General features: G+C 45.6%; 1 protein-coding gene across 1 annotated transcript in view; it reads left to right on the plus strand.

Moving 5' to 3' along the window:
* The window catches only part of PEPD (peptidase D), a 291,828-nt gene that overhangs the window by 250,539 nt on the left and 15,419 nt on the right, over positions 1-25,870 (plus strand). The window contains exon 13 of the mRNA XM_038754595.1: positions 15,425-15,609. Coding sequence (XP_038610523.1) covers positions 15,425-15,609 — 185 coding nt within the window. The remainder of the gene's footprint in view (positions 1-15,424; positions 15,610-25,870) is intronic.

Below are 25,870 nucleotides of genomic sequence, written 5' to 3' on the forward strand. Positions count from 1 at the left end.
ACTAAATGCTTAAATTGATGATCAGTACATGCAATCGATCTGAAAAGGGGGAATGTGAAATTTAAAGAGGAAACCTGACCCAGAATACTAATAATTGTGGTATTTCTTAATTTCTTCCTCTGGCCCAAACACTGTGCTAAACCCTGGGATAAATTCTGTATAGGTCTATCAGACATATTCCCTGTCCCAAAAGGTGTTCACACTCTTATTATTCAGATCAGGAGACTGAGGCACCAAGGAACTGTGACTTGCCCAAGGTCACACAGCAGACGAATGGCAGAATTGGGACCAGAAACCAGATTTCCTTACTTCCAGGCCCATGCCCTAAAGGTGCAGGGGCTCCCTTCCTCTGAAAATGATTAATTATCAGGCAGAGAGTGGTCTTCATTCATTCAATCATATTTATTGAGCACCTACAGTGTGCTGAGCACTGTAGTAAGTGCTTGGGAGAAATACAACAATAAACAAATATATTCCCTGCCCACAATGAGCTGAGAGTATTGGTTGGGGGGGAAGGTTCTTCTTAGAATGGGTTAGGAATGGAAGGCTTGATGTCTACCCAAAGAAACAGCATAGCCTAGTGAAAAAGAGCAAAGTCCTGGGAGTCAGAGGAACTGGCTCCACCATTTGTCTGCTGTGTGACCTTGGGCAAGTCAGTTAACCTTTCTGCACCTCAGTTACCTCATCTGTAAAATGGGGATTAAAACTGTGAGACCCCTTTGGGACAGGGACTGTGTCCAACCTGATTATCTTGTATTTACTCCAGTGTTTAGTACAATGCCTAGCATATAGGAAGGGCTTAACAAATATAATAATTATAATGATAATAATAATGGTATTTATAAGCACTTACTATGTGTCAAGCACTGTTCTAAGCACTGAGATTAGATACAAGGTAATCAGATTGGACAAAGTCCCTGTCCCACGTGGGGCTCACAGTATTAATCCCCATTCTATAATTGAGGGATCTGAAGCTCAGAGAAGTGAAATGACTTGCCCAGAGTCACAACAGACAACCGGTGGAATCGGAATTCAAACCCAGGTCCTTCTTACTCTCAGGCCCCATGTTCTATCCACTAGGCCATGCTGCTGCTCTTTTTAAAATATCATTTAAAAAAAAGACAGGGAGCTCCTATTGTATCCTGGAGCACTTTTCTTCTCAAGAACCCAGAGGGTTTTCCCTGGGAATTACTGAATTCCTTTGCCCTTGCACTATCCCTGGGAGACTGGGAGGAACAGGTGGGTTATTGTTACAATCGAAGCCCAGGGAAAGTGATATATGGAGAGTCAATGTCGGAGCCAGGGCTACAACCCTGCTGCCTTGATACCCAACCTAGGATTTCATTCGCTCAACCACCCTGGCCTCCCTTCCCTTCAGGCCTAAGGGGACTAAGCCTTTAAAGTATGAAGAAAATAAAGTATTTTAAGTTTCCTCTCAAGAGAAGCAGCATAGGCTAGTGGAAAAAGCACAAGCCTAGGAATTAGAAGACCCGAGTTCTAATCCAGCTCTGCTACTTGTCTGCTCTGTGACCTTGGGCAAATCACTTAACTTCTCCGTGCCTCAGTTCCTTCAACTGTAAAATGGGGATTAGGACTGTGATCTCTATGTGGGACAGAGACTGAGTCAATCCATCAACCAATCATATTCACTGAGTGCTTACTATGTTTAGAGCACTGTATGAAGCACTGGGGAGAGTACAATAGAACAATAAAACAGAGTTGGTTGGACACGAGTCCAACCCAATTGTCTTATATCTACCTGAGCGTTTAGTACAGTGCCTGGCACATAGTAAGCTCTTAAATATAAAAAGATGATTCTTATTCAGTCTATTTTTTACGCTTTTCTAGTTGTCTTTGGAGTTATAATATGTTTTCGCGGACTACCTTGACAAAGGCTGTGCAGACGCAGGATTCGGAACAGTGAACCGATCCCCCATTCCCTGGCTCATATCATGCCTCCCACCATATTATTGCTGCTTGATGCCATTTTTTTTCTCTGCTCAGGCCTCAGATTGTGCACTGAGATATTTGGAATGCTTGGCAGGTAGTCAGGCAATCTGCTCCGGGAAGCTAAGCCTGCCCCTTCTTGACCAAAAGTGGCACTGTGACATGCTGGCACAGTCTTCCCGGGCCAGAGAACTGTGCAAACGTGACCTCTGTGGAGCAACATGCCTCTGGCTCCTGCCACTTAACCCGCCCCAGGAACCATGGCTCCAGCACGTCGTCCTCGTTGAGAGAGCATCTGGACCTTTTCCAGGGCCCAGAGTCCGGGCAGGGGTGGCACTGAGGTGAGGTGAACAAAGCAGAGCTACCAGCCCTCCCAAAAAGTTGCTGCCATCAGGCAGACTCCCATACCAATCAGGAGGCTGAAAGCGTACAAACCCAGGGCCAAAAATCTATGCGGGCCTAGACTCATTTGGCTTTCAAACGATCCAGAAATTACACATTACAACCCCACTTAAATGGAAAGCCCATTTGGGGATAGGGACCAAACCTGAATCATGGGAATGATGATAGCAAGAATTAAACAGTGCTCTTTGATTTAGTGCATCCTCCAATCAGATACCCCACAGTACCCCATTGAGGTAAGGAAGGGCAGCGAGAATTGTGCCCATTCTCCAGGTTTTGACAGATGAGGAAAAGAGGTCTTCTTTACCTAAGGTCACGCATCAGGCCAAGCCAGGTTGGGTCCATGGTCCAGTTACCCTCATTCTCTTTCCCCTAGACCACCCAGTCCCCTCTGAAGGACCTCAAAAATCTGATTCTGAGTTGAGGTTTGATGCTTCTTATCTGGGGGTCTCCATAGGACCAATCAATTGATCACATTTTTTTGAGTGCTTACTATGTGCAGAGCTCTGTAATAAGCACTTGGGAGAGTGCAATATAACAGAATTAGCAGACATGTTCCCTGCCCATGATGAACTTTCAGTCTAGGAGACCCACTTAAGAGCTAAAACCAGGACTAACTCATTTTGGGTTTGTTCACATCTTCCCAGTGCTCATTCCCAGCCATATCAGTGATTGGCCTAGAGGAATGTCTTGCATCTGGGAGGCTCGGTTGCAAACAATGTGGCCCAGTGGATAGATAAGGGGCCTGGGAGCTGGAAGGACCTAGCTTGTTGTGGGCAGGGAATGTGACTGTTTAATGTCGTATTGTACTTTTCCAGTAGTTAGGACAGTGCTCCACACACAGTAAGCACTCAGTAAATGTGACTGAATGAATGACCTGAGTTCTTAGTCCCAGCTCTGCCACTAGTCTGTTATGTGACCTTGGAAAAGTCACTTAACCTCTCTATGCCTCCATTATCTCATCTGTAAATTGGGTGTTAAGACTGTGAGCCCCACGTGGGACATGGATTGGGTCTAACCTGATTACTTTGTATCTGCCCCAGCATTTAGTGCCTGGCACCATAATAAGTGCTTAACAAATACCCATAAGACAAACAATGTTAGCTGTCGGACTTTGTATGTTGTCTTCTCCCTAGGTTATCTGATCAGAGCTGTCATTCTGTGGCAGAGGCTTGGCTGGACCTAAAGACTGCAGAAAAGTTCCTGGAAGCAAATTCAGGGCCCTTGCAACCATGCATCCTTAAAGGCAGCTGAGTATCTTTGAGGTCAAAATCAGGACCTTTTCCTGGCCTTCTGGGCCCCAGGCCCTTCTCTTAGCATCTTAACTCAGTGAGGAGCAGTGTGACCTACTGGAAAGACCCCAGGTCTAGGAGTCAGAGGACTTGGGTTCTAATTCCAGCTCTCCCACTCAACTGCTTTGGAACCTTAGACAAATCACTTCTCTTCTCTGTGCCTCAGTTATTTCATCTATAAAATGGGAAGTAAATCCTACTCCCTCCAGATCTCCAGGCTGTAAACTCCTTGTGGGCAGGGAACATGTCTACCAACTCTGTTATATTGTACTCTCCCAAGTGCTTATTACAGTGTTGTGCACATAGTAAGCACTTAATAAATATGATTGATTGATGGAAAGAAAGGATTTACATAGGATCGAGGTGTTTATTGTAACTGATGTTCTGTGTTTCCACGACTGTAAGCCAGGTGTGGGCAGGGATTGTCTCTTTATTGCTCAGTTGTACTTTCCAAACAGTACAGTGCTCTGCACACAATAAGTGCTCAATAAATATGATTGAATGAATATTTCCCATAGTTGTTTACATCTCAGAAGCTGCCTCTGTTCTTATAGGCTGAAGTTTTAAGGTAGGATCACTCACCCCTCCTGCAACTTCATGTGCATCCTGCAGCTCTGAAAAGCTAACAGTGGAAGAGAAGCAGTGTTGTCTAGTGGTTAGAGCTTGGGCCTGGGAGTCAGAAGGACCTGGGTTCTAATCCCAGCTCCACCACTTGTCTACTCTGTGATCTTGGACAAATCACTTCACTTCTGTATGCCTCAGTTACCTCATCTGTAAAATAGGATTGAGACTGTGACTCCAATGTGGTACAGGGATTCTGTCCAACCCAGTGTGTTTATAACCACCCCAGCGCTTAGTACAGTGCCTGGCACATAGTAGGTGCTTAACAAATGCCACAATTATTATTAATTACTTTAAGCATCTCAGACTTGGTCATCAGAGAGGGTGGGTACCGAGGAAATGGTTCGCTTGTGATGTCCTGTCCTGTCTCCCTTTCTGTCCGCTAGCTGCCCCACTGTGTCCTGCTTCTGAGCTGCCCCCTGCATGTCTTGGCGTCAGGATCACCTTTCCCCCGGTTAGCTCAAACCACGCTGGAGCCAGCATGCTCTGCCCTAGCAGTTGGCACTCGCAGGTTTTTTATTCCCCCCCGGGGTCAGACCTTTAAGGCCAGAGCCTTGGCCACGCTCAGTCTGGACGTGACACAGTGTTCTCCAAAGAGTTTCGATTATGTCGGTTCCTCTGGACCTTGCAAAGCAGCCTGCCACAGCTGGTCCTAGTTGAGGGTGGAGTTGAGGTTTTGGCCCCCAGAGAGGTTTAAACAGAATCCTTTTTAAACAAGCGATGAAGCATTTTGAAAAGGAGTCGGGGTCCTAGGGTGGCTGTGGTTACCGTTTGCCTTACAGCACCAAACCTCCCCATTGTTGGGACCACAGTCATCAGTGATGACAAGATTCAGTCATTGTCAGTCGTATTTATTGATTGACTATTGTGTGCAAAGTACTGTACTAAGTGCTTGGGAGAGTACAGTATAACAATAAATGGATACATTCCCTGCCCACCATGAGCTTACTATCTAGAGGGTGACACAGATATTGAGATGAAGGGCCTCATAATAAAGCAGACATGCCTCTCTCCGGAAGCTTTGAGCCTCTGAATAGAAGAAATGTCGTTCCAGGGGGATTGAAAAATTGACCCAGCCCAGGATTTGGTCTCTGGCAAGAGCAACAACATACTTCTAGAACATTGGCCTCTACATTCCTCACTTTTCTTCTAGTAATCCAGTATGGACCTCTCATTCATGAAGTTTTCCAAATCCTTTCTTGATCCTCCTGACCCTTTCAGCATGCACAACTTCCTCCAGTCTTGAATTCCAAACACTTGGCGTGATCTCCCTAAAATATCCCCTGCTCCTCCCTAATCCCTCTCACCGCCTGTGCCGTCTTCGAACCTCCCATCTTTCCTGACAGTATCTCGAGATCCTTCACAGTCTCAAAATCTGCCCCAGCCACATGCACCTCTGAACCCATCCTTTCGCACCTTATCAAAACATTTGCCCCCTACCTTCTTCTCCTACCCTGACCATTGCTTTCAACCGTTCACCTTCCAATATCTGCTTCTCCACTGTTTTCAAATGTGCTCTCGCATCCCCTATCCTAAAAAAACCCCACCCATGACCCCAAGATTCCCTCCAGTTATCACCTCATCTCCTTCATACCATTCTCCTCCCAACTCCTTGAGGGCGTTGTTTACATCTGCTGTCTCCCATTCCTCTCCCCCAATTTTCTCATTGACCCCCTTTCTCTTTCTCTTTAAGTTTAACAATTCTTTCTACCTTAAGCATATCTCTATTTGGATGGCCCACTGGCACCCCAAATGAAACTTGTACAAAATAGAACTCCTCATCTTCCCACCCAAACCCTATCCTCCCATCTTTCCTATCACTGCAAATCACACCATACCCTCTGTCTCACAAGCCCATAATTTTTTGCCTTTCCAGACTGTAAAGTCCTAGTCATTTGCATTTTGGTGCCCAGGAGGCAAGCATCACAGTCTAGTGGAAAGAGCATAGGCTTAGGAGTCATTTCCCATGGAAAATGGCTTAGATTAGCTCTGAGAGCCCTTTTGTTGTTTTTTCCAGAATGTAAGAAAAGTTTGTCTCAGTAGATCCTACATGAACCGTCTTCAGCTCTAAGGGAGTCTGGTGAAAGTGATTATCCTTGAGAACAAACCCAACAGACATCACAACCCTCTGCTTTGAGGTGGATAGATTTAGCAGCCATCTGCCAGTTATTTTCATCAACCCAAAGTCAGTCAATCATATTTATTATTTACTGTGTGCAGAGCACTGTACTAAGCACTTGGGAGAGTATAGTATAACAATATCACAGACACATTCCCTGCCAACAGCGATCTTACAGTCTAGAGGGGGAGACAGACATAAATATGAATAAGTAAATTACAGATATGTACATAAATGCTATGGGGCTTGGAGAGGGGATGAATAAAGGGAGTGAGTCAGCATGACGCAGAAGAGAGTGGGAGAAGAGGAAAGGAAGGCTTAGTCAAGGAAAGCCTCTTGGAGGAGATGTGCCTTCAATAAGCGTTTGAAAGGGGGGAGAGAAATTGTTGGATTTGAGGAAGGAGGGCATTCCAGGCTAGAGGCAAGGTGAGAGAGAGAGGTCGGTGGTGAGATAGACAAGATCAGGGTACAGTGAGAAGGTTAGCATTAGAGGAGCTAAGTGTGCAGGCTTCTATCAATGTTCCCATTTGTGTGAGATGCTGAGCTAGAGCTGAACAGAGTCCGGTGGGCCCACAGTCCTCCTTCCTCGCCAGCGATTGATAGATTTAAGATGCTGGCATAAAGCATTTAGCAAATCCATAAATTAAAGGATTTGCATCATGAGAAAACATCTTAGAAAGAAGTTGAGAGGTGAAATGTGCGAGTTGAGTGATTGGGGGATTTGTTTCTAGAGCCCACTGTCACCTTCCCAGGTGATAGAGAATTGTGCTTATACTGTGTCCCCAACTTGCAGTAGAAACTTAGGCTATAGATGAGAAAAAAGTGTAAAAGTCATACCAGCAAGGGGCCCACTTTCTGTGTTCCAGTAAGATTATGATTTAGCAAAAACAGTGTATATGCATGCGTTTACATGTAGAATGTTGTCCAAGTAAAAGATCTCAAAAGAACTAACCAGCAAGGCCATAAATTAGATTTGTGCCAGAAAACCATACTGAGAAATCCCAGATCTATTTTTTTATTATTATTTCTTTTGAATTTTGCTGAATTTGCATGTAGGTACTCCCTATAACATGTCATCTGCATTTCTTATCTTCCCTAAAAGCAATTTATTGTGGAAACAGTCCTGAAATATAATGAACAGGCAAGGCCAATACTATGTACAGTATCTCCAAGTGATATGAGTTCTGCGTACAAGGGTGAATTCCTGGAAATCTGATCAAAAAAGGTCTGGTCTACTCTTTCAAACTAGAATTCCCAAGAGATCTTTTCTCCTAGAGTCCAGAGGATATGGAGACTAAAGTTTTAGGATCTTCAGAGTCCAGCAACGTGAAAGGGATTCTGTAGAAAAATATTTCTGGAACTTGCTACATCTCAGTAGTCTGGAACATGCCTAAAGCCTTCCAGCCTATATCTGGTATAATATTGTCTTGCTAATAGCCTCTCACGTGGGATAATGAAGAATTTATCCCAGGGAATCTAATTTAATTTAATTACAGTATTTGTAAAAGGGTTTACTATGTGTCAAGTGCTGTTCTAAGCACTGGGGTAGATACCAGTTAGGTTGGACCAAGTGTCTCTCCCAGATGGGGCTCACAGTCTGAGGAGGGAAACAGAAAAGAAGACTGACTTTTAATGTAGCTTCTTCTCTTGGTGTCTTTGGAGGTGAGGCCGGGTTGGTAATTATTGGCTTCTTATTTGCAAGGCTAAGTTTGTCCCAGGCTTAATCTCAGACCCTTACCAGATTAGTATGGGAGAGCTGGTTAGGCAGCCTGTCTTTGGAAGCTCCTAGCTACAGGGCAGACTGCATTTGAACACCAGGAGGAACAAATATTAAATCAAGCAGGAACAAAAACAAAACAAAATGTAAATGGGGTGACCCTACAAAGGGGAAGGAGTTGGGACTCTCGTATCAATTTTTCTGCACTTTTGAAAATATAGGGAGTGGCCCTGGGCAAGTCACTTCACTTCACTGTACTTCAGTTACCGCATCTGTATAATGGGAATTAGGACTCTGAGCCCCATGTGGGATAGGGGCTGTGTCCAACCTGATTATCTTGTATCTACTCCAGTGCTTAATACAGTACTTGGCACATAGTAAGTGTTTAACCAATAGGATTCAATATTATTATAATTATTATTTTATAAAGGAAATAAAAAAAAACATTGGTAGTAAGCTGCTGAGAGAAAGCAGCTTAGACCTTTGACGTTAATGAGATTCCAATTTTAGACTGTGAGCTCTTTCAAGATCAGAAACTTTGACCTTTACTAGTTTAGTATTTTCCCAAGTCTTGACACCCGATAAACGCTCAGTTTTGATAATCAATCAATCAATCAATAGTATTTATTGAGCACTTACTATGTGCAGAGTACTGTCCTAAGCGCTTGGAAGACTACAACAGAATTAGCAGACCCGTTCCCTGCCCATAATGAGCTTACAGTGTAGAGGGGGAGGTCAACTCTTCATTTTGAATGCAGGGGTGAAAACAGGCCAGAGATTTCAGGCGGGTGAGGGCCATAAGGATGCAGCCTTAAGCCACTGAAAGTGAGAAAGCTACCATTTCGTATTTCTTCAGTCCCGTTTGAAAACATTCAGAGCTTGTCAGAGGCCCCAATAGACTGTTTCTCCCCCACTAGACTGTACACCCTTTGAGGGTAGTGTTCGAGTCTTTGGACACCATTGTATTGTACTCTCCCAAGTGCTTAGTCCAGTGCTCTGCAAACAGTAAGCGCTCAATACATACTACTGATTGATTGATCGAGGTCTGAGATGACTCCAGCCAAAACAGCTGTGGGGTAGTCATCCCCATCTACCTTGCCTCCCCTGGAGGTTGGCATCCATGAAAAATATTAGTAATTGTGGCATTTGTTAATCGCTTACTGAGTGCCGAGCACTGTACCAAGCACTGGGGTAGATACAAGCAAATCAGGTTAGACGGAATCCCTGTCCCACATGGGGCCCACATTATCAATCCCCATTGTTCAGATGGTGTAACTGAGGCACAGAGAAGTGAAGTGACTTGCCCAAGGTCACACAGCAGGCAAGCTGTATGGTATTAGAACCCATGAGCTTGTGATACCCAGGCCTGTGCTCTATCCACTACGCCATGCTGCTTCTCTATGACAGACCATATTGACATCTGAAAGACCCCTCAGCTCTCAGGATCTTTAAAGTCCTTTGCAGTTGGGAGAAAATTGGGCACAGAGGGGTTAAAAGACTCAGCCAGGCTCCCCCAGAGAGTAGAAGCATCAGAGCCAGGGACTGTCCGTCTCATGTCTGAGCCGCAGCCCCAACTCCCAAGCGATGGCAGTGGCCGCGAGCCCGGTGTCTCACAGGGCAGCTCCCGCAGACCTGCCTCTTCTGCACCGGGCAGCGCCTTGGGTTGTAGAGTGGTCTAGGAAACCGATCCAAAACTTGAGGCCTGTGGAAAATTTAACGACCAGTGAGACAGGGTGGGGTTTGCAATGTATTTTTGCTTAAATGTTGGTGAATACATGTTTTAGTTTTCAGTATTTTATTGAAAAGTATTTATTATTTATTGAGCGCTTACTGTGTGCAGCGTACTGTACTAACAGCTTGGAAGAGTACATTGTAATAATATAACAGACATATTCCCTGCCCACAACAAGCTTACGGTCTAGAAGGATGAGCTGTCTCCCCAGTTTCACTGAGAGCTTTTAGAGAGTAGGATCTTGGTCTTTTCTTTGGAATTTCCCTAGGGCACGGTTCACGGGTAGGCGTATCCTGAGGGGGAGATCTCTACCCAAAAGTGGGGCACCCTGCCAACGCTTCAGCTCTGCCCCTCTCAAACACGAGTGCTGCTTTCTCCTCCAATGGCATTTATTGAGGACTCCCTTTGTTCAGAGCACTGTACTAAGCGCTTGGGAGAGTAGCACTTTGGAGAAGTAGTGTGACTTAGTGGAAAGAGCACGGACTTGGGAGTCAGAGGACATGGGTTCTAATCCCGGCTCCGCCACTTGTCTGCTGTGTGACATTGGGCAAGTCACTTCACTTCTCTGTGCCTGTTACCTCATCTGTAAAATGGGGATTAAGATTGCGAGCCCCCCATGGGACAACCTGATCAACTTGTATCCTCCCCAACGCTTAGAACACTGCTTTGCACATAGTAAGTGCTTAATAAATGTTATCATCATCATCAACAGTGCTTGGTACATAGTAAGCACTTAACAAAATACCATCATCATTTTATGCTATTGATGCCTGTCTACTTGTTTTGTTTTGTTGTCTGTCTCCCCCCTTCTAGATTGTGAGCCTATTTTTGGGTAGGGATTATCTCTATCTGTTGCTGAATTGTACTTTCCAAGCGCTTAGTACAGTGCTCTGCACACAGTAAGCGCTAAATAAATACGATCGAATGAAAGTACAGTACAACGGAGTTGGCAGACATGTTCCCAAACGAGCCTACAATCTAGAGGCTGTAAGCAGAGTGCAGAGTTACCGTAACTGGCAATGTGAACTTGGGTATTTGTCCACCCACTCATCTACTGTGTGACCTTGGGCACGTCACTTCACTTCTCTGTGACTCAGTTATCTCATCTGTAAAATGAGGATTCATAGCTTTAAACGCCGCTGCTTCCCACTAACTGTAATTCATTTAATCCATCCTCCAGTACTCCCCGCTAGATTATAAACTCCTTGAGAGCAGGCACCGTGTCTACTAACTCTGTTATACTCTCCTAAGTGTTTTGTAGAGATCTCCACGCAGAATAGGTGTTCAATAAGTACTGTTCACTGATTGATGGTATTCCCTCTATACCTTTGTTTACTTCCCACCTAGCAGTCAATCAGTAGTATTTCTTGAACACCTACTAAACTCAGTGCTTTGGATAATACAATGTAATTAGTAGAAAAAGTCACTGTGTTCAAGGGTTTTACAGAGTAGCAGAGTAGGAGAGAGGCACTAAAATAAATTACTGATGAGAAAAAGATGATGCATACATGAGTTAGTACTTAAGGTAAGTGCTATGGGGGATTGTGAGTACATACACACTTTGAGAAGCAGTGTGGCCTCTTGGAAAGAGCCCGGGCCAGAAGTCAGAGGACCTGGGTTCTAATCCCAGCTCCACCACTTGCCTACTGTGTGACCTTGGGCAACTCACCTCACTTCTCTATGCCTCAGTTACCTGTAAAATAGGGATTTGGGCTGCAAGCCCCACGTGGAAACAGGGACTGTGTCCAATCCATTTCTTGTATACACCCCAGTGCTTAGTACAGTGCCTGATACATAATAATAATAATAATAATAATAATAATATTGGTATTTGTTAAGTGCCTACTATGTGCCAAGCACTGTTCTAAGCACTGGGGGAGATACCAGGTAATCAGGTTATCCCACGAGGGGCTCAACAGTCCTCATCCCAATTTTACAGATGAGGGAACTGATGCCCAGAGAAGGGAAGTGACTTGCCCAAAGTCAAACAGCAGACAAATGGCCGGGCTGGGATTAGAACCCATGACCTCTGACTCCCAAGCCCAGGCTCTTTCCACTGAGCCACGCTGCCTCTCTAGTAAGCCCTGAAGAAATACCATTTTTAAAAAGTGCTTGGCTGGGGCAGAAGTGCTGGAGTGGCATTTGATGAGCTATAAATAGGGGAGAGAAGGAATTAGAGAGAGCCTCCTGGAAGAGGTGTATTCCAGAAGGGCTTTGAAGATGGGAAGACCTATGATCTGTCAGATTTGATTGGGGAGTGTGTTCCAGCAGAGTGGGGTGCTAGTTTGGTGGCGGGAGAGATGACAACAAGGCACAGCCTTGGCCTACACATCTTTTTAACACAGAGGGCTGATGATTTTCAGGAATTGTTAGTTACATTAATGTTTGTTTCCCTTTGTAGACTGTAAGCTTGTTGTGGGCAGGGAGTGTGTCTGCCAACTCTGTTGCAGTATTATACCGAGCGCTTACTATAGTGTTCTGCACATAGTAAGTGCTCAGTAGATACCATTGATGATGATGGATTCAGGCTGTGTAAATAGTTAAACTGGGTCACTTGGGCTTCTGAAACCCTTTTGTGCCTTCAGCAAGTGGGACACAAGAAGCCAATTTAAGGGAGGAGGATGCCTGAATTGATCTGGACAGTTCTGAGCAGCTGCAAACATCAGTCACTTAATCAGTAGTGCTCACTGGGTGATTGCTGTATGCAGGGTACTGTACTAAGCGCTTGGAAGGGTACAGCACAATAGAGCTGGTAGATAAGATCCCTGCCCTCAAGGAGTTTATAATCTAGGCCCAGATGTACTGCCCATCCCAGATAGGATTGTTCAAGGGCAGGGGGAATGATTGGACCCATGGGGCTTCTCCAGAGGCGTAGTGGCTCCCACGGGCACCATACCCCTTTGAATTTGAGTTGCTAATTGGCCTGGCCCTTCCTCCCAACTGCCCTGTGCCCACAGTCTAGGGGAGGAATAGAAACTGCTGGAGACAGGGAGATTGTAGTTTGGGGTGTGATGGCTTTGCAGTGTTGAATCACGCCATCTGTTCCTTGAAAAATGAATCTCCAGTCCGTGGATGCCTTTCCCGCCAGAAGAATCATGATGCCAGGGACCTTTGTCCCAGTAACATGTGACCAAGATGAATTTGATCAGCAGCTCCCTGAAGGGGCCCTGGGTTTTCTCTCTTCTAAACGCTGATGAAGGGAACAGCAAAGTGCTACTGTCCTTAGGGCAGAAAACCAATGTTAACAAGACCCCAAAGCTGCCTTTCCCTCCAGTGCAAAATAAATAAAATTTGAGAGATTTTGGGACTGGAAAGGCTGTGGAGTGGCCTGGGAGCCAAGAGGCCCCACCTTGGCCCTAAATACCTTAGCCCCAAAGACCCTCGGTGTTGATGACGCAGACCCTCAGTGAGCAGTGAGCTGGAAGCCTTGTCCTTCACATCTTGTGACGGAATAGTCCCTATTGCCTCCCTCCTCCTCATCGGCGATTTTAGCAAGTGGTAGGTTTAGTGCAAAAGGGCATAGGTATTCCGTGTGATGACCAACCCACCACAACACTTTAATATGAGATTTGGGGTCAGCTTCCAAGGGCCTTAGGAATTGTGACAGGCCATGGAGCCCAACCCCTGCCTCCATATGGAACCATATTATGATGATCCTAGATTAGGGCTCCTACCCTTTAAGATCACTAGAGGGGAGATTCCATAGCCTCCCTGAGTTCCTTCATGGAGAAGCAACATGGCTTAGTGGAAAGAGCCCAGGCTTGAAAGTCAGAGGTTGTGGGTTCTAATCCCGGCTCTGCCCCAAAGCTGCTGTGTGACTTTGGGCAAGTGACTTAACTTCTCTGTGCCTCAGTTACCTCATCTATAAAATGAGGATTAAGACTGTGAGCCTTACGTGGGACAACCTGATTACCTTGTATCTAACTCCAGCACTTAGAACAGTGCTTGGCACATAGTAAGTGCTCAGCAAAGACCATCATCATCATCACTGTTTTAACAACCTCTCTTTTGAGAAGGTCCTTCCTTATATCTTCCTCAGTTCCTTCAAGCTACAAAGTCCGTTTTCATGAATCCGGTCCATCAATCAATCAGTGGTATTTATTGAGCACTTACTGTGTGCAGAGCACTGTATTAAGTGCTTGGGAGAGTACACTATAACAGAGTTGGTTGACGCAATAATTTGGTCCTCAGTGGAGTACCAGAAGCTACTCTTGTTTCTCTCAAGCCTGGAAGCTCGTTTTGGGCAGGAAATGTGTCTGTTGTTGTATTGTACTCTCCGAAGCACTGAGTACAGTGCTTTGCACACAGTAAGTGCTCTATACATATGAATGAATGAAAGAAAGCCCTGAGGGATAAGCAAGCCAGGCAAGGGGACAAGAATCGTTTAGTGGAATGGAGAGCTTCTGGGGGTTTTAGTAATGCTTTCCCAGTATAGTATGTTCAGAATTGTGGGTGTAGGCAAGTGCCAGTCCTCTAGACTGTAAGCTCACTGTGGCATGGAAAGTGTCATATATTACTTTCCTGAGCACTTAGTATAGTGCTCTGCCCACAGTGAGAGCTCTGTAAATACAATTGATTGATTGATGCCAGCTGTCCCAGAACCTCCATCCAAAGCCCCTTACTGGGAGATTCCAGGGTGGTCCAAGCGGGTGGAGGAGGAATTCCAGGGTTGTCCAAGGGTTGAAAGTCAGCCTGGGAGTGGCGGATGACCTGAAGGGAAGTGTGAACCCTTTACTGCCATTGGGATGCAAGCATGGTTTGGTGCATGGTTTGGTGGGGGTGCTGCGAGTTTTCCCACAATGATCAATATTATTTATAGAGCACCTACTGTGTGCAGAGCACTGTACTAAGCACAACAGGTTTTCAAATCCCAGGTGGCATACTTCCTGCAGAAAACTGAGACTGGAGAATAAGTTTTGCAAAAACATAAATATCAACTTGGGCACCATTGCTGTGGCACTGCCGATTTTCTAATGTTCTCTATCTCCCTGTTTCCTTCCCTCCCTCCTTCCCTCCTCCTTCTCTCTCTCCTCCCCTCCTCCCTCCTTCCCTCCTCCCTCCATCCATCTCCTTCTCTCCTTCCCTCCCCAGTTCCATCAGTGGTGGTGTTCCTCCTTTTACCCCTCTCCCTTCTTCCTCATTTCCTCTCTCCTACCCCAGTTCTTGTCTGAGTGGGAAATGATTTCATACTTTGGAGGAAGGTTAGGGTATCTCCTCAATTCTGCATCCCTCCCTTTGACTAAAGTACAGCCTTCAACTTCCCTTCCCACTAGAGAATGATACAAGGGTTTAACTCCATTTCCAGCCTCACCAGGATTGAGTATGTATTGCTGTAGAAGATGGGGAAAAGCTGCTTTCTCGAGATTCCATGAACCCCCTAAACTGGATCAGCTTTTAGGGAAGGTTTTTCAATCAGGACTCTAGTAGGGGAATTCCTTAGACCAAGGGAAGAATGATTGGAAATGCACCAGGTGCTCTGCCCCCTTGTATTTTTCCCCCCAAGGAAAGAACAAGATGGTAGGTGATTTCTCTTTTGTGTTGGAGTGTTAAGCATCAGCAACAGTTAACTCAGCTGCTTCTTTCCACTCTCTAAGGGGTTGCCTGGCCTGATATGCACCGTCTGGCTGACAGAGTCCATCTGGAGGAGCTGACTAAAATTGGCATCCTGAAAGGCAACGTAGACGACATGGTGAAGGTTCATCTGGGTGCAGTATTTATGCCACATGGACTTGGACATTTCCTTGGAATTGATGTGCATGATGTTGGAGGCTACCCAGAGGTTGGTATTTGTACATTCCCATCAAGAATGTCATTTAACCCTTTTAAGGGCCCGAGGGCATTTTATCATTTGGTTGATCTGTTATAATAATGGCATTTATTATAACAGTGGCATTGATTAAGCCCTTACCATGTGTCAAACACTTTTCTAAGCCCTGGGGTAGATATAAGTTTGGACACAGTCCCTGTCCCACATGAGGCTCACAGTTTGGGTAGGAAGGAGAATGGGTACTGAATCCCTATTTTACAGATGGGGAAACTAAGGCACAGATACGTTAAGTGACTTGCCCAAGGTCTCACAGCTAGCAGCTGGCAGAGCTGGGATTAGAACCCAAGTCCCCTGTCTCCCAGGCCCATGCTCTTTCCATTAGTCCACACTGTTCTGCCTTTTTGTCTTTGGGTAGTATGGGTCATGAGCACTGCCATCCTGGGAGTGTCTCCCCCTGTAGACTGTGAGCGCATTGTGGACAGCGAATATGTCTGTTGTTGTATTGTACTCTCACTATGGCATGGAAAGTGTCATATTTTACTTTCCCGAGCACTTAGTATAGTGTTCTGCCCACAGTGAGAGCTCTATAAATACAATTGATTGATTGATGCCAGCTGTCCCAGAACCTCCATCCAAAGCCCCTTACTGGGAGATTCTAGGGTGGTCCAAGCGGGTGGAGGAGGAATTCCAAGGTTGTCCAAGTGTTGAAGGTCAGCCTGGGGGTGGCGGATGACCTGAAGGGAAGTGTGAACCCTTTACTGCCATTGGGATGCAAGCATGGTTTGGTGGGAGTGCTGCTGAGTTTCCCCACAATGATCAATATTATTTATAGAGCATTTACTGTGTGCAGAGCATTGTACTAAGCTCAACAGGTTTTCAAATCCCGTGACATAGTCAGTACAGTGCTCTGCATACGGTAAGCCCTCAATAAATGCGATCGAATGAATGAATGGAAGCCCAATGGGGTTCTGGGATGATTGGGCCTCTGTTCATAGGCATGTCGGTGTAGGGCTGAAATCATTATTTTCTCTGAAAGGTTACTGCTTTTTTGATTTAAAGAGAGAGAGAGAGAGAGACAGCCAATTGTCAGTTGTTTAGAGACTCCTCTCCTCACTTCCTGGTGTCCTCTCCTTTTACTTCCTGCTTTTCTTTATTTGATAGGAGAGAAGGTTGGAACCAGTGGCTGATTTGTGGGGTGTTGGGGCAATTAGCTATGGATTGCAGTTATCCACCTGGTCTGCCTAGTACCCTGGATAATTTTTTATGGTATTTGTTAAGCACTTACTATGTGCCAGGCACTATGCTAAGTGTTGGGGTAGATACAAGTTAATCAGGTTGGACACAGTCTCTGTCCCACATAGGGCTCACCTTCCTAATCTCCATTTTACAGATGAGGTAACTCAGGGACAGGGAACTGAAGTGACTTGCCCAAGGTCACACAGCAGACAAGTGATGGAGCCGGGACTAGAACCCAGGTCCTTCTGACTCCCAGGCCCGTGTTCTACCATTCATTCAATCAAAAGTATTTATTGAGTGCCTATTGTGTTTATAGCACTGTATTAAGCACTTGAAAGAGTACAGTATAACAATAAGCAGAAACATTCCCTGCCCACAATGAGCTGACAGACTAAAGACATTAATAGAAATAAATAAATTACAGATATGTATGTGAGTGCTGTGGGGCTGGAAGAGGGGAATGAAGAAGGGAGCAAATCAGGGTGACACAGAAGGGAGTGGGAGAAGAGGAAAGGATGGCTTAGTCAGGGAAGGCCTATTGGAAGAGATGTGGCCATTCTGCTTCTCCAAATTTAAATTTGGTTCTACGGTACGTTGACAGTGATTTTAGGAGGTTGTTCTGTTGGGACGCCCAGTTACTCCTGATAAGGGCTGTGTTTTGGTCAGCACCTCACAAGTGAGAACTCTAAGAGAACGGAAAACCACCTATCATGAGACCTGGTGTAGCCCAGGCTCTATCCAGGCCCTTTGGCTGGATCACAGCTTGAGCTCTGCCCTCGGGATGTGGGGTCCAGCTAGAGCTAAAACAAGTGCACCGATACAGACTCCTTGATTTTGGCCTTTGATTGTGTCTCCAAGGGAGTTCTGGGAAACCAACATGACAAGAATGCACGGTTTCCACCACGAGCCTGTTTGACTTAACTGCAGCTGGGGTTCAACCTCCCAGCACAGGCCTTTGTGGACCTCTCCTTTCCACCCTTAATCAATCAATCAATGGTATTTATTGAGTGCTTCCTATAATAATAATAATCATGATGGCATTTGTTAAGTGCTTACTATGTCAAAGCATTGTTCTAAGCACTGGGGAGGATACAAGGTGATCAGGTTGTCCCACGTGGGGCTCACAGTCTTAATCCCCATTTTACAGATAAGGGAATTGAGGTACAGAGAAGTTAAGTGACTTGCCCAAAGTCACATAGCTGACAAGCGGTAGAGCTGGGATTTGAACCCATGACCTCTGACTACCAAGCCTGGGCTCTTTCCACTGAGCCATGCTGCTTCCATGTGCAGAGCACTGTATCAAGCACTTGGGAGATTACAACAGAATTATCAGGCACATTCCCTTCCCATAATGAGTTTACACCCTCCTCAGCCCTCCCCTCATTCCACCACTAGAAATAAAGAGAGGGAAAACATTTTCTGCCCTGTATTTTTTTTTCCACCAACTAAATTGCAGGTAGAAAAACCCGTTCTGCATGTTTGTTTCTTGGGTAGTCTGAAAATATTATGTTTCTGCTCTGATTTTATGTTGAATTTTCCTCTCCATCAATTTAAGTTCTCTCCAGTCTCCATGACGTGCCTTGGGCAAAGAGAGAGTTCACACGCCCAGCGTGTTCATAAACTCTTAACATCCATGAGTGGATTATCCTAGTAGAGTTTTAAAGCCTTGCCCCTGACCAAGTCTTCCCACAGCCTAGGCAGGTCCCCTGCCGACTACCCCGCCCCCCAAGTCCCCCTCTTCTTTTGTTGGATTGATCTTGTCAGGGATCCCCTCGATTATCTCACAGAGAATCAATTGTACTTTGGGCCTCCGTTCTCCAAGGAAGCACCAGAGGAGGAAGAGGAGAGGAAGAGATTTGGAAGCAGAGGCATTTTTCTGGGTTTATTTCTCTTGTTCAAAGAAAGGTTTCCTCAGGCCAATCCCTCAGTAGAAGTGTAGCGACCGATACTATATTTTAGTGAGGAGAGATTGTGTATGAGATGGAGGAATGGGATGTTCTGCTTATTGGGGCTGCAGTTACTATCATCAGCCACATTTTCTAGAGCACCCACGGTGTGCCATGCCCGCTGCTCCCAGCCTATCGGGTCCATGCAGTCTGCTGGTAGGCTCTCAGGGCACCCTCCACCCACTCCTGCCTCGTTTGTTCTCCGGCTGAGCTCTTCCGCATCTTTTTTTTTAGTGTTATTATTGGTCTAGTGGAAAGAATTTGGACCTGGGAGTCAGATGACCTGGGGGATTTTTTTATGGTACCGTTAAGTGCTTACTATGAATCACATACTGTACTGAGCACTGAGGTAGATACAAGATAGCCACGTTGGACACAGTCCATGTCCCACCTGGGGCTCACTGTCTTAATTCCCATTTACAGATGAGGTAGCTGAGGACAGAGAAGTGATGTGAGTTGCCCAAGGTCACACAGCAGACAAGTGACAGGGCTGGGATTAGCACCCAGTCCTCTGACTCCTAGGTCCGAGCTCTTTCCACTAGGCCCTGTGTCTTCAGTTAAGTAATAATAATAATAAATGTGGTATTTGGTAAGTGCTTACTATATGCCAGGCACTATTCTAAGAGCTGAGGTGGATATAAGCAAATCAAGTTGGACATAGTCCTTGTCATAAATAATAATAATAACAGTATTTGTTAAGCATGTACTGTATGTCATGCACTGTACTAAGTGCTGGGGTGGATAGAAGCAAATTGGGTTGATCACAGACCCTTTCCCTCATCAGGTTCACAATCTCAATCTCCTGGACCTCCTCCAATCTGACTTCCGTCCCCTTCGCAGCACCAAAACTGCCCTATCAAAGGTCACCAATGACCTCCTGCTTTCCAAATCCAATCGTTCCTACTCTATCCTAATCCTCCTCGACCTCTCAGCTGCCTTTGACACTGTCAACCATCCACTTCTCCTCAACACGTTCTCCAACCTTGGCTTCACGGACTCCATCCTCTCCTGGTTCTCCTCTTATCTCTCTGGCCACACATTCTCAGTCTCATTCGTGGGCTCCTTCTCTCCCTTCCATCCCCTTACTGAAGGTGTTCCTCAAGGGTCAGTTCTTGGTCCCCTTCTGCTCTTCATCTATACTCACTCCCTTGGTGAACTCATTTGCTCAAACAGCTTCAACTATCATCTCTATGCAGATGACACCCAAATCTACATCTCCTTCCCTGTTCTCTCTCCCTCCCTCCAGGCTCGTATCTCCTCCTGCCTTCAGGTCATCTCCACCTGGATGTCTGCCTGCCACCTAAAACTAAACATGTCCAAGACTGAGCTCCTTATCTTCCCTCCCAAACCCTGTCCTCTCCCTGGCTTTCCCATCACTGTGGACGGCACTACCATCCTTCCTGCCTCACAAGCCTGCAACTTTGGTGTCATCCTTGACTTCGCTCTCTCATTCACCCCACACATCCAGTCCATTAACAAAACCTGCCAGTCTCACCTTCACAACATCGCCAAGATTACCCTTTCCTCTCCATCCAAACTGCTACCTTGTTTGTACAATCTCTCATCATATCCCGACTGGATTACTGCATCAGCCTCCTTTCTGATCTCCCATCTTCCTGTCTCTCCCCGCTTCAGTCTCTGCTTTACTCTGCTGCCTGGATTATCTTTCTACAGAAATGTTCTGGGCATGTCACCCCACTCCTCAAAAATCTTCAGTGGTTGCCTATCAACCTTCATGTGAAGCAAGAATTCCTTCACTGTTGGCTTCAAAGCTCTCCATCACCTTGCCCCCTCATATCTCACCTCCCTTCTCTCGTTCTACAGCCCAGCCTGCACACTTCGCTCCTCTGCCGCTAACCTCCTCACTGTGCCTCGTTCTTGCCCGCTGTTGACCCCTGGCCCACGACCTAGCTCTGGCCTGGAATGCCCTCCTTCCACACATCCGCCAAGCTAGCTCTCTTCCTCCCTTCAAAGCCCTACTGAGAGCTCACCTCCTCCGGGAGGCCTTCCCAGACTGAGCCCCCCTTTTCTCTGCTCCTCCTCCCCTCCCCATTGCCCCTACTCCCTCCCACTGCTCTACCCCCTTCCCCACCCCACAGCACTTGTGTATATTTGTACATATTTATTATTTTATGTATTTTATTAATGATGTGTATATATCTATAATTCTGTTTATCTATTTTGATGCTATTGATGCCTGTCTACTTGTTTTGTTTTGTTGTCTATCTCCCCTTTCTAGGCTGTGACCCCATTATTGGGTAGGCATTGTCTCTATCTGTTGCCAAATTGTACTTTCCAAGCACATAGTACAGTGCTCTGCACACAGTAAGTGCTCAGTAAATACAATTAAATGAATGAATGAATTTTACAGATGATGTAACTGAGGCACAGAGAAGTGAAGTGACTTGCCCAAGGTCACACAGCGGACAAGTGGTGGAGCGGGATTAGAACTCTTGTCCTTCTGACTCCCAGGCCTGTGCTGTATCCACTAAAGCACGCTGCTTCTCATATTTTACAGGGCTCTGTCCAGAGGGAGCCAGGGAGCCAGCCAGAATAGTTATGGCATATCCCAAAGGGGAGATTTGGGAAGGCACCAGGGAATGTGAGGACAGCCCCTTCCTCTTGACCGGGCAGACCCCTGAGCATCCTGGCTGTGGCGGGGCAAAGAAACAGCCGTCACCCAGGCTGGAGCTCCATCCCATACACAGAGGGCTTGAGATGATAAAAATAATAATACTAATTGTGGTATTTATCATTATTATTATTATAGTAATATAATTATACATTAAATGTTACCTATGTTGAGTATTAATTATTAATGTTAATATATTAAATATAATATATTGATATAATTAATGATTAATAATAGTGTTTAAATGCTTACCATATGCCAGACACTATACTGAGTGCTGGGGTAGATTCATTCATTCATTCAATCGTATTTATTGAGCACTTACTGTGTGCAGAGCACTGTACTAAGCCCTTGGGAAGTACAAGTCGGCAACATATAGAGATGGTCCCTACTCAACAACAGGCTCACAGTCTAGAAGACGGGCTCACAATCTAGATACAAGCTAATCATACTGGGCACAGTCCATGTCCCACATGGGGCTCAGTCTTAATCCCCATTTTACAGATGAGGGAACTGAGGCACAGAGAAATGAAGTGACTTGCTCAAGGTCACAAAGAAGACAAGTGGCAAAGCTGGGACTTGAACCCAGTCCCTTCAGTGTGGCTCAGTGAAAAAAGCCCAGGCTTTGGAGTCAGAGGTCAGAGGTTCAAATCCCAGCTCTGCCAATTGTCAGCTGTGTGACTTTGGGCAAGTCACTTAACTTCTCTGTGCCTCAGTTACTTCATCTGAAAAATGGGGATAAGACTGTGAGCCCCCTGTGGGACAACCTGATCACCTTGTAACTTCCCCAGTGCTTAGAACAGTGCTTTGCACATAGTAAGTGCTTAATAAATGACATTATTATTATTATTATTATTATTATTATTATTATTATTATTATTCTGACTCTCAGGCCTGTGCTCTATCCACTAGGCCATTTGTTAAACACTGTGTGCCAAGATCTGTACTAAGCAATGGTGTAGATGCAAGATAATCAGGGCAAATTCAGTCCTGGTCCTTCAAGGAGCTCATAGTGTAAAAGGATTGGAGAACAGGTATTTAATCTCCATTTTACAGATGAGGAAACCTGTGACTTGCTCAAGGTCATACAACAGGCAAGTGGCAGAGCCAGGATTAGAACCCAGGTCCTCTGACTCCCAGGCCTGTGCTCTTTCCACAAGACTACCTTGTGCAGAATGAATTTGGATTGTTCCTCAGAGCTGATGGAAAAAGCTCTGTATTTCAAAGATGTGCAGTGCACCCAAAAATCTACCAAATCTCCTACCCCTTTTTAATAAAGAATTTCACAATGGAGTTGGTGATGCAATCTGCTCACGCCTACTGTGCCTTATTATCTAATTAGTTGAGATGCAAGGAGTTTGGGGGTGGGTTTTTTTGTATTTTTTTAATCCCACTTTTGGCTGGAGGGTATTTTGAAAGCACCGAGAAAGATTTTTGGGGAAAAAAATTGCTCAAGAAAAGCATTATTCAATTATTTTTCCCCAAGTGTAAACAGTTAAATTTGGAAAAACAAAATAAGTTTTAATTTCCTAATTTCTGTCCATCACAGAGTATTCTGTGTGCCAAAAACAAATGTTTCCAGACATTGTTAGCTGAGATTAATTATTCATTAGTAGCCAAAGCATTTTTTTCAATGATAGAAAATTGGCAGCAAAGTGTTTTCGTCTCTTCCAGTAAGCAGCTTTTGAATCCTCATAGTTTATTTTCCTTTGAGAGATAAACATTACACAAAAATGCAGATTTGCCTATAAAAGTCATTCATTTTATTTAAAATCTACAGAAGGATTTTGGTCTTTCTTCTGTTGGCTCAGTGAAGGCTGTAGCTTGGGGCAAACCCTATTAGAGGGTCGAGAATGGTGGGGAGAGGGCAGGAGAAGGAGAGAGAGCATAAACTGGGAACTGAAACAGTCCACAAGCTCACCAAAACTTTAATAAGTGGTATTTATTGAGTGCTTACTGTGTGTAAACCGCTGTACTAAGCGCTTAGGAGAATACAGTGCGTTAGAGTTGGTAGACAAGATCCCTGCCCACCATATCCTGAAGGATAAAGCATTTCCAGGGAACCTTAGTAGCAGCCCATGAATTCATCATCCTCAGGAGTTGACCTGCACCCAGCCCACACTTGGGAAATGCAGTTTTTCTGCCTCCCCTTCCATTTGTTTCCAGGATCAGCTCCTGGGTCCTTCTTCCTAGCACTGGGAATTGCTAGGTAATTTGGCTACAAAGCCTGGTCTCATTCCTCACATCTTCCTCTCACAACCTCGCGAAGTATTCGTTCTTCTGGTCTCACACAGCCAATTCCCAACCTACACTGGTATTTTTAGCCTGCTGTATTTGTGGCATTCTTCCAGCTTTCCCTCAAGAAGGAAACTGACCAGGTTGCTGGGATGTATCTGTTTCAGAATTGTCCAAACCAGGGCCCAGGTGGCATCACTGAACACTCAGGCCATCTCCCCAATTTACTCCTGGCTCTGCTTCCCCTCTGATCTGCTTGAGCTGTTCAGCCTGTCAGTCAGTCATACTGATTGAGCACTTAACAGTGTGCAGAGCACTGTACTAAGCCCTTGGAAGCTGGGGGCCAAGAAAAGTCAAGTAATCTCCTGAGGCTAGAGGCTGGAAAAATGTATTGGCCCTAAGTACAGGCTGCCGAAGTCTGTAAATGAGATGGAAATCGCAAGCGGATCCACCCATGGTGTTCCGGCATATAATTCTCCCAGGCATGACTATTGGGAAAAATTGTAGGGCAGATTTAGACTTTTCCCCACAGCCAGGCATGTTCTCCAGAAGTCCCTTCTTGTGTTGGGGAACACCACCTCACCCCCTCCTACCTCACCTCCCTTCTCTCCTTCTACAGCCCACCCCGCACCCTCCGCTCCTCCGCCGCCAATCTCCTCACTGTACCTCGTTCTCGCCTGTCCCGCCATCGACCCCCGGCTCACGTCATCCCCCGGGCCTGGAATGCCCTCCCTCTGCCCATCCGCCAAGCTAGCTCTCTTCCTCCCTTCAAGGCCCTGGTGAGAGCTCACCTCCTCCAGGAGGCCTTCCCAGACTGAGCCCCTTCCTTCCTCTCCCCCTCGTCCCCCTCTCCATCCCCCCATCTTACCTCCTTCCCTTCCCCACAGCACCTGTATATATGTATATATGTTTGTACATATTTATTACTCTATTTATTTTACTTGTACATATCCTGTTTATTTTATTTTGTTAGTATGTTTGGTTTTGTTCTCTGTCTCCCCACTTTAGACTCTGAGCCCACTGTTGGGTAGGGACTGTCTCTATATGTTGCCAATTTATACTTCCCAAGCGCTTAGTACAGTGCTCTGCACATAGTAAGCGCTCGATAAATACGATTGATGATGATGATGATGATGATGATGGGAGATGAGATCCACTTTAGACAGGGAACACCATTTGAGAAGTTGGGGGTGGCTGCTTTCCTTGTCTAAGCAACTGAGAGCTGCCTCTTACCTGGGTCTAGAGTGGGGAGATGCTCCAGAAAAGCTCTCTCTAAAACCCCCTCTTCCCTGTTAAAAGACCATCTGACATCTTGAGATTTCCATGGATGATATGCATTTAGCTTTAATTTTATTTGTTCTGATGACTTGACACCTGTCCACATGTTCTGTTTTGTTATCTGTCTCCCCCTTCTAGACTGTGAGCCCGTTGTTGGGTAGGGACCGTCTCTATATGTTGCCAACTTGTACTTCCCAAGTGCTTAGTACAGTGCTCTGCACACAGTAAGTGCTCAATAAGTACAGATGAATGAATGAATCAAGTCCCCCTCATGCAGCTCTCAGGAGTGATGAATTCATCTTGAGTAGCTCTGATGGTGTGGGAAGTGTTTCTCTTCATCAGGATGTTCACTGAGAAGAGCAATAGTACAATGGGGAAAGGCAGCTAGGAGGCAGGTGTATTGAAACTACTCTGGTCTCTCCTGGAGACCTCGACCTCCTCCCAGAATTAGGCAGAAACTCCCCTTCCCCCAAGTTATAGCACCTCTTGCAGTTAACTGGACCCAATATTTTTCAAGTGATAATACTTGTAAATCGGTGGTTTTAGGTCATTTAAAATCATTTAATTTTTAGCATTTTTAATTAGAAGTTCCTCTAGAGTAGGGGCTGTGGTCCCTCACTGAATTTTGTGCCCATCCCCATTCCCAAATTCCAGGCCCTTATTTAACTCCTTCCTGAGCCCCCACTCCCTCCCCAGGGACCTGCTCCCACTTCTCACCCCAATAACTTTGCCAATTTGTTGACAAAATCACTACCACAAGTCATGAGTTTCCCCAAATCTCACTTCCCCCTAGCTCCCTCCCCCTCCCATCTTTTCATTCATTCATTCTCTCTCTCTCTCTCTCTCTCTCTCTCTCTCTCTCTCTCTCTCTCTCTCTGTCCCCTCTCCCTCTCCCTCTCTCTCCTCTCTCTCTCTCCTCTCTCTCCTCTCTCTCCTCTCTCATCCT

The sequence above is a fragment of the Tachyglossus aculeatus genome, chromosome 11 (genome assembly GCF_015852505.1).
Source record: "Tachyglossus aculeatus isolate mTacAcu1 chromosome 11, mTacAcu1.pri, whole genome shotgun sequence".
NCBI classification, from domain to species: Eukaryota; Metazoa; Chordata; class Mammalia; order Monotremata; family Tachyglossidae; genus Tachyglossus; species Tachyglossus aculeatus.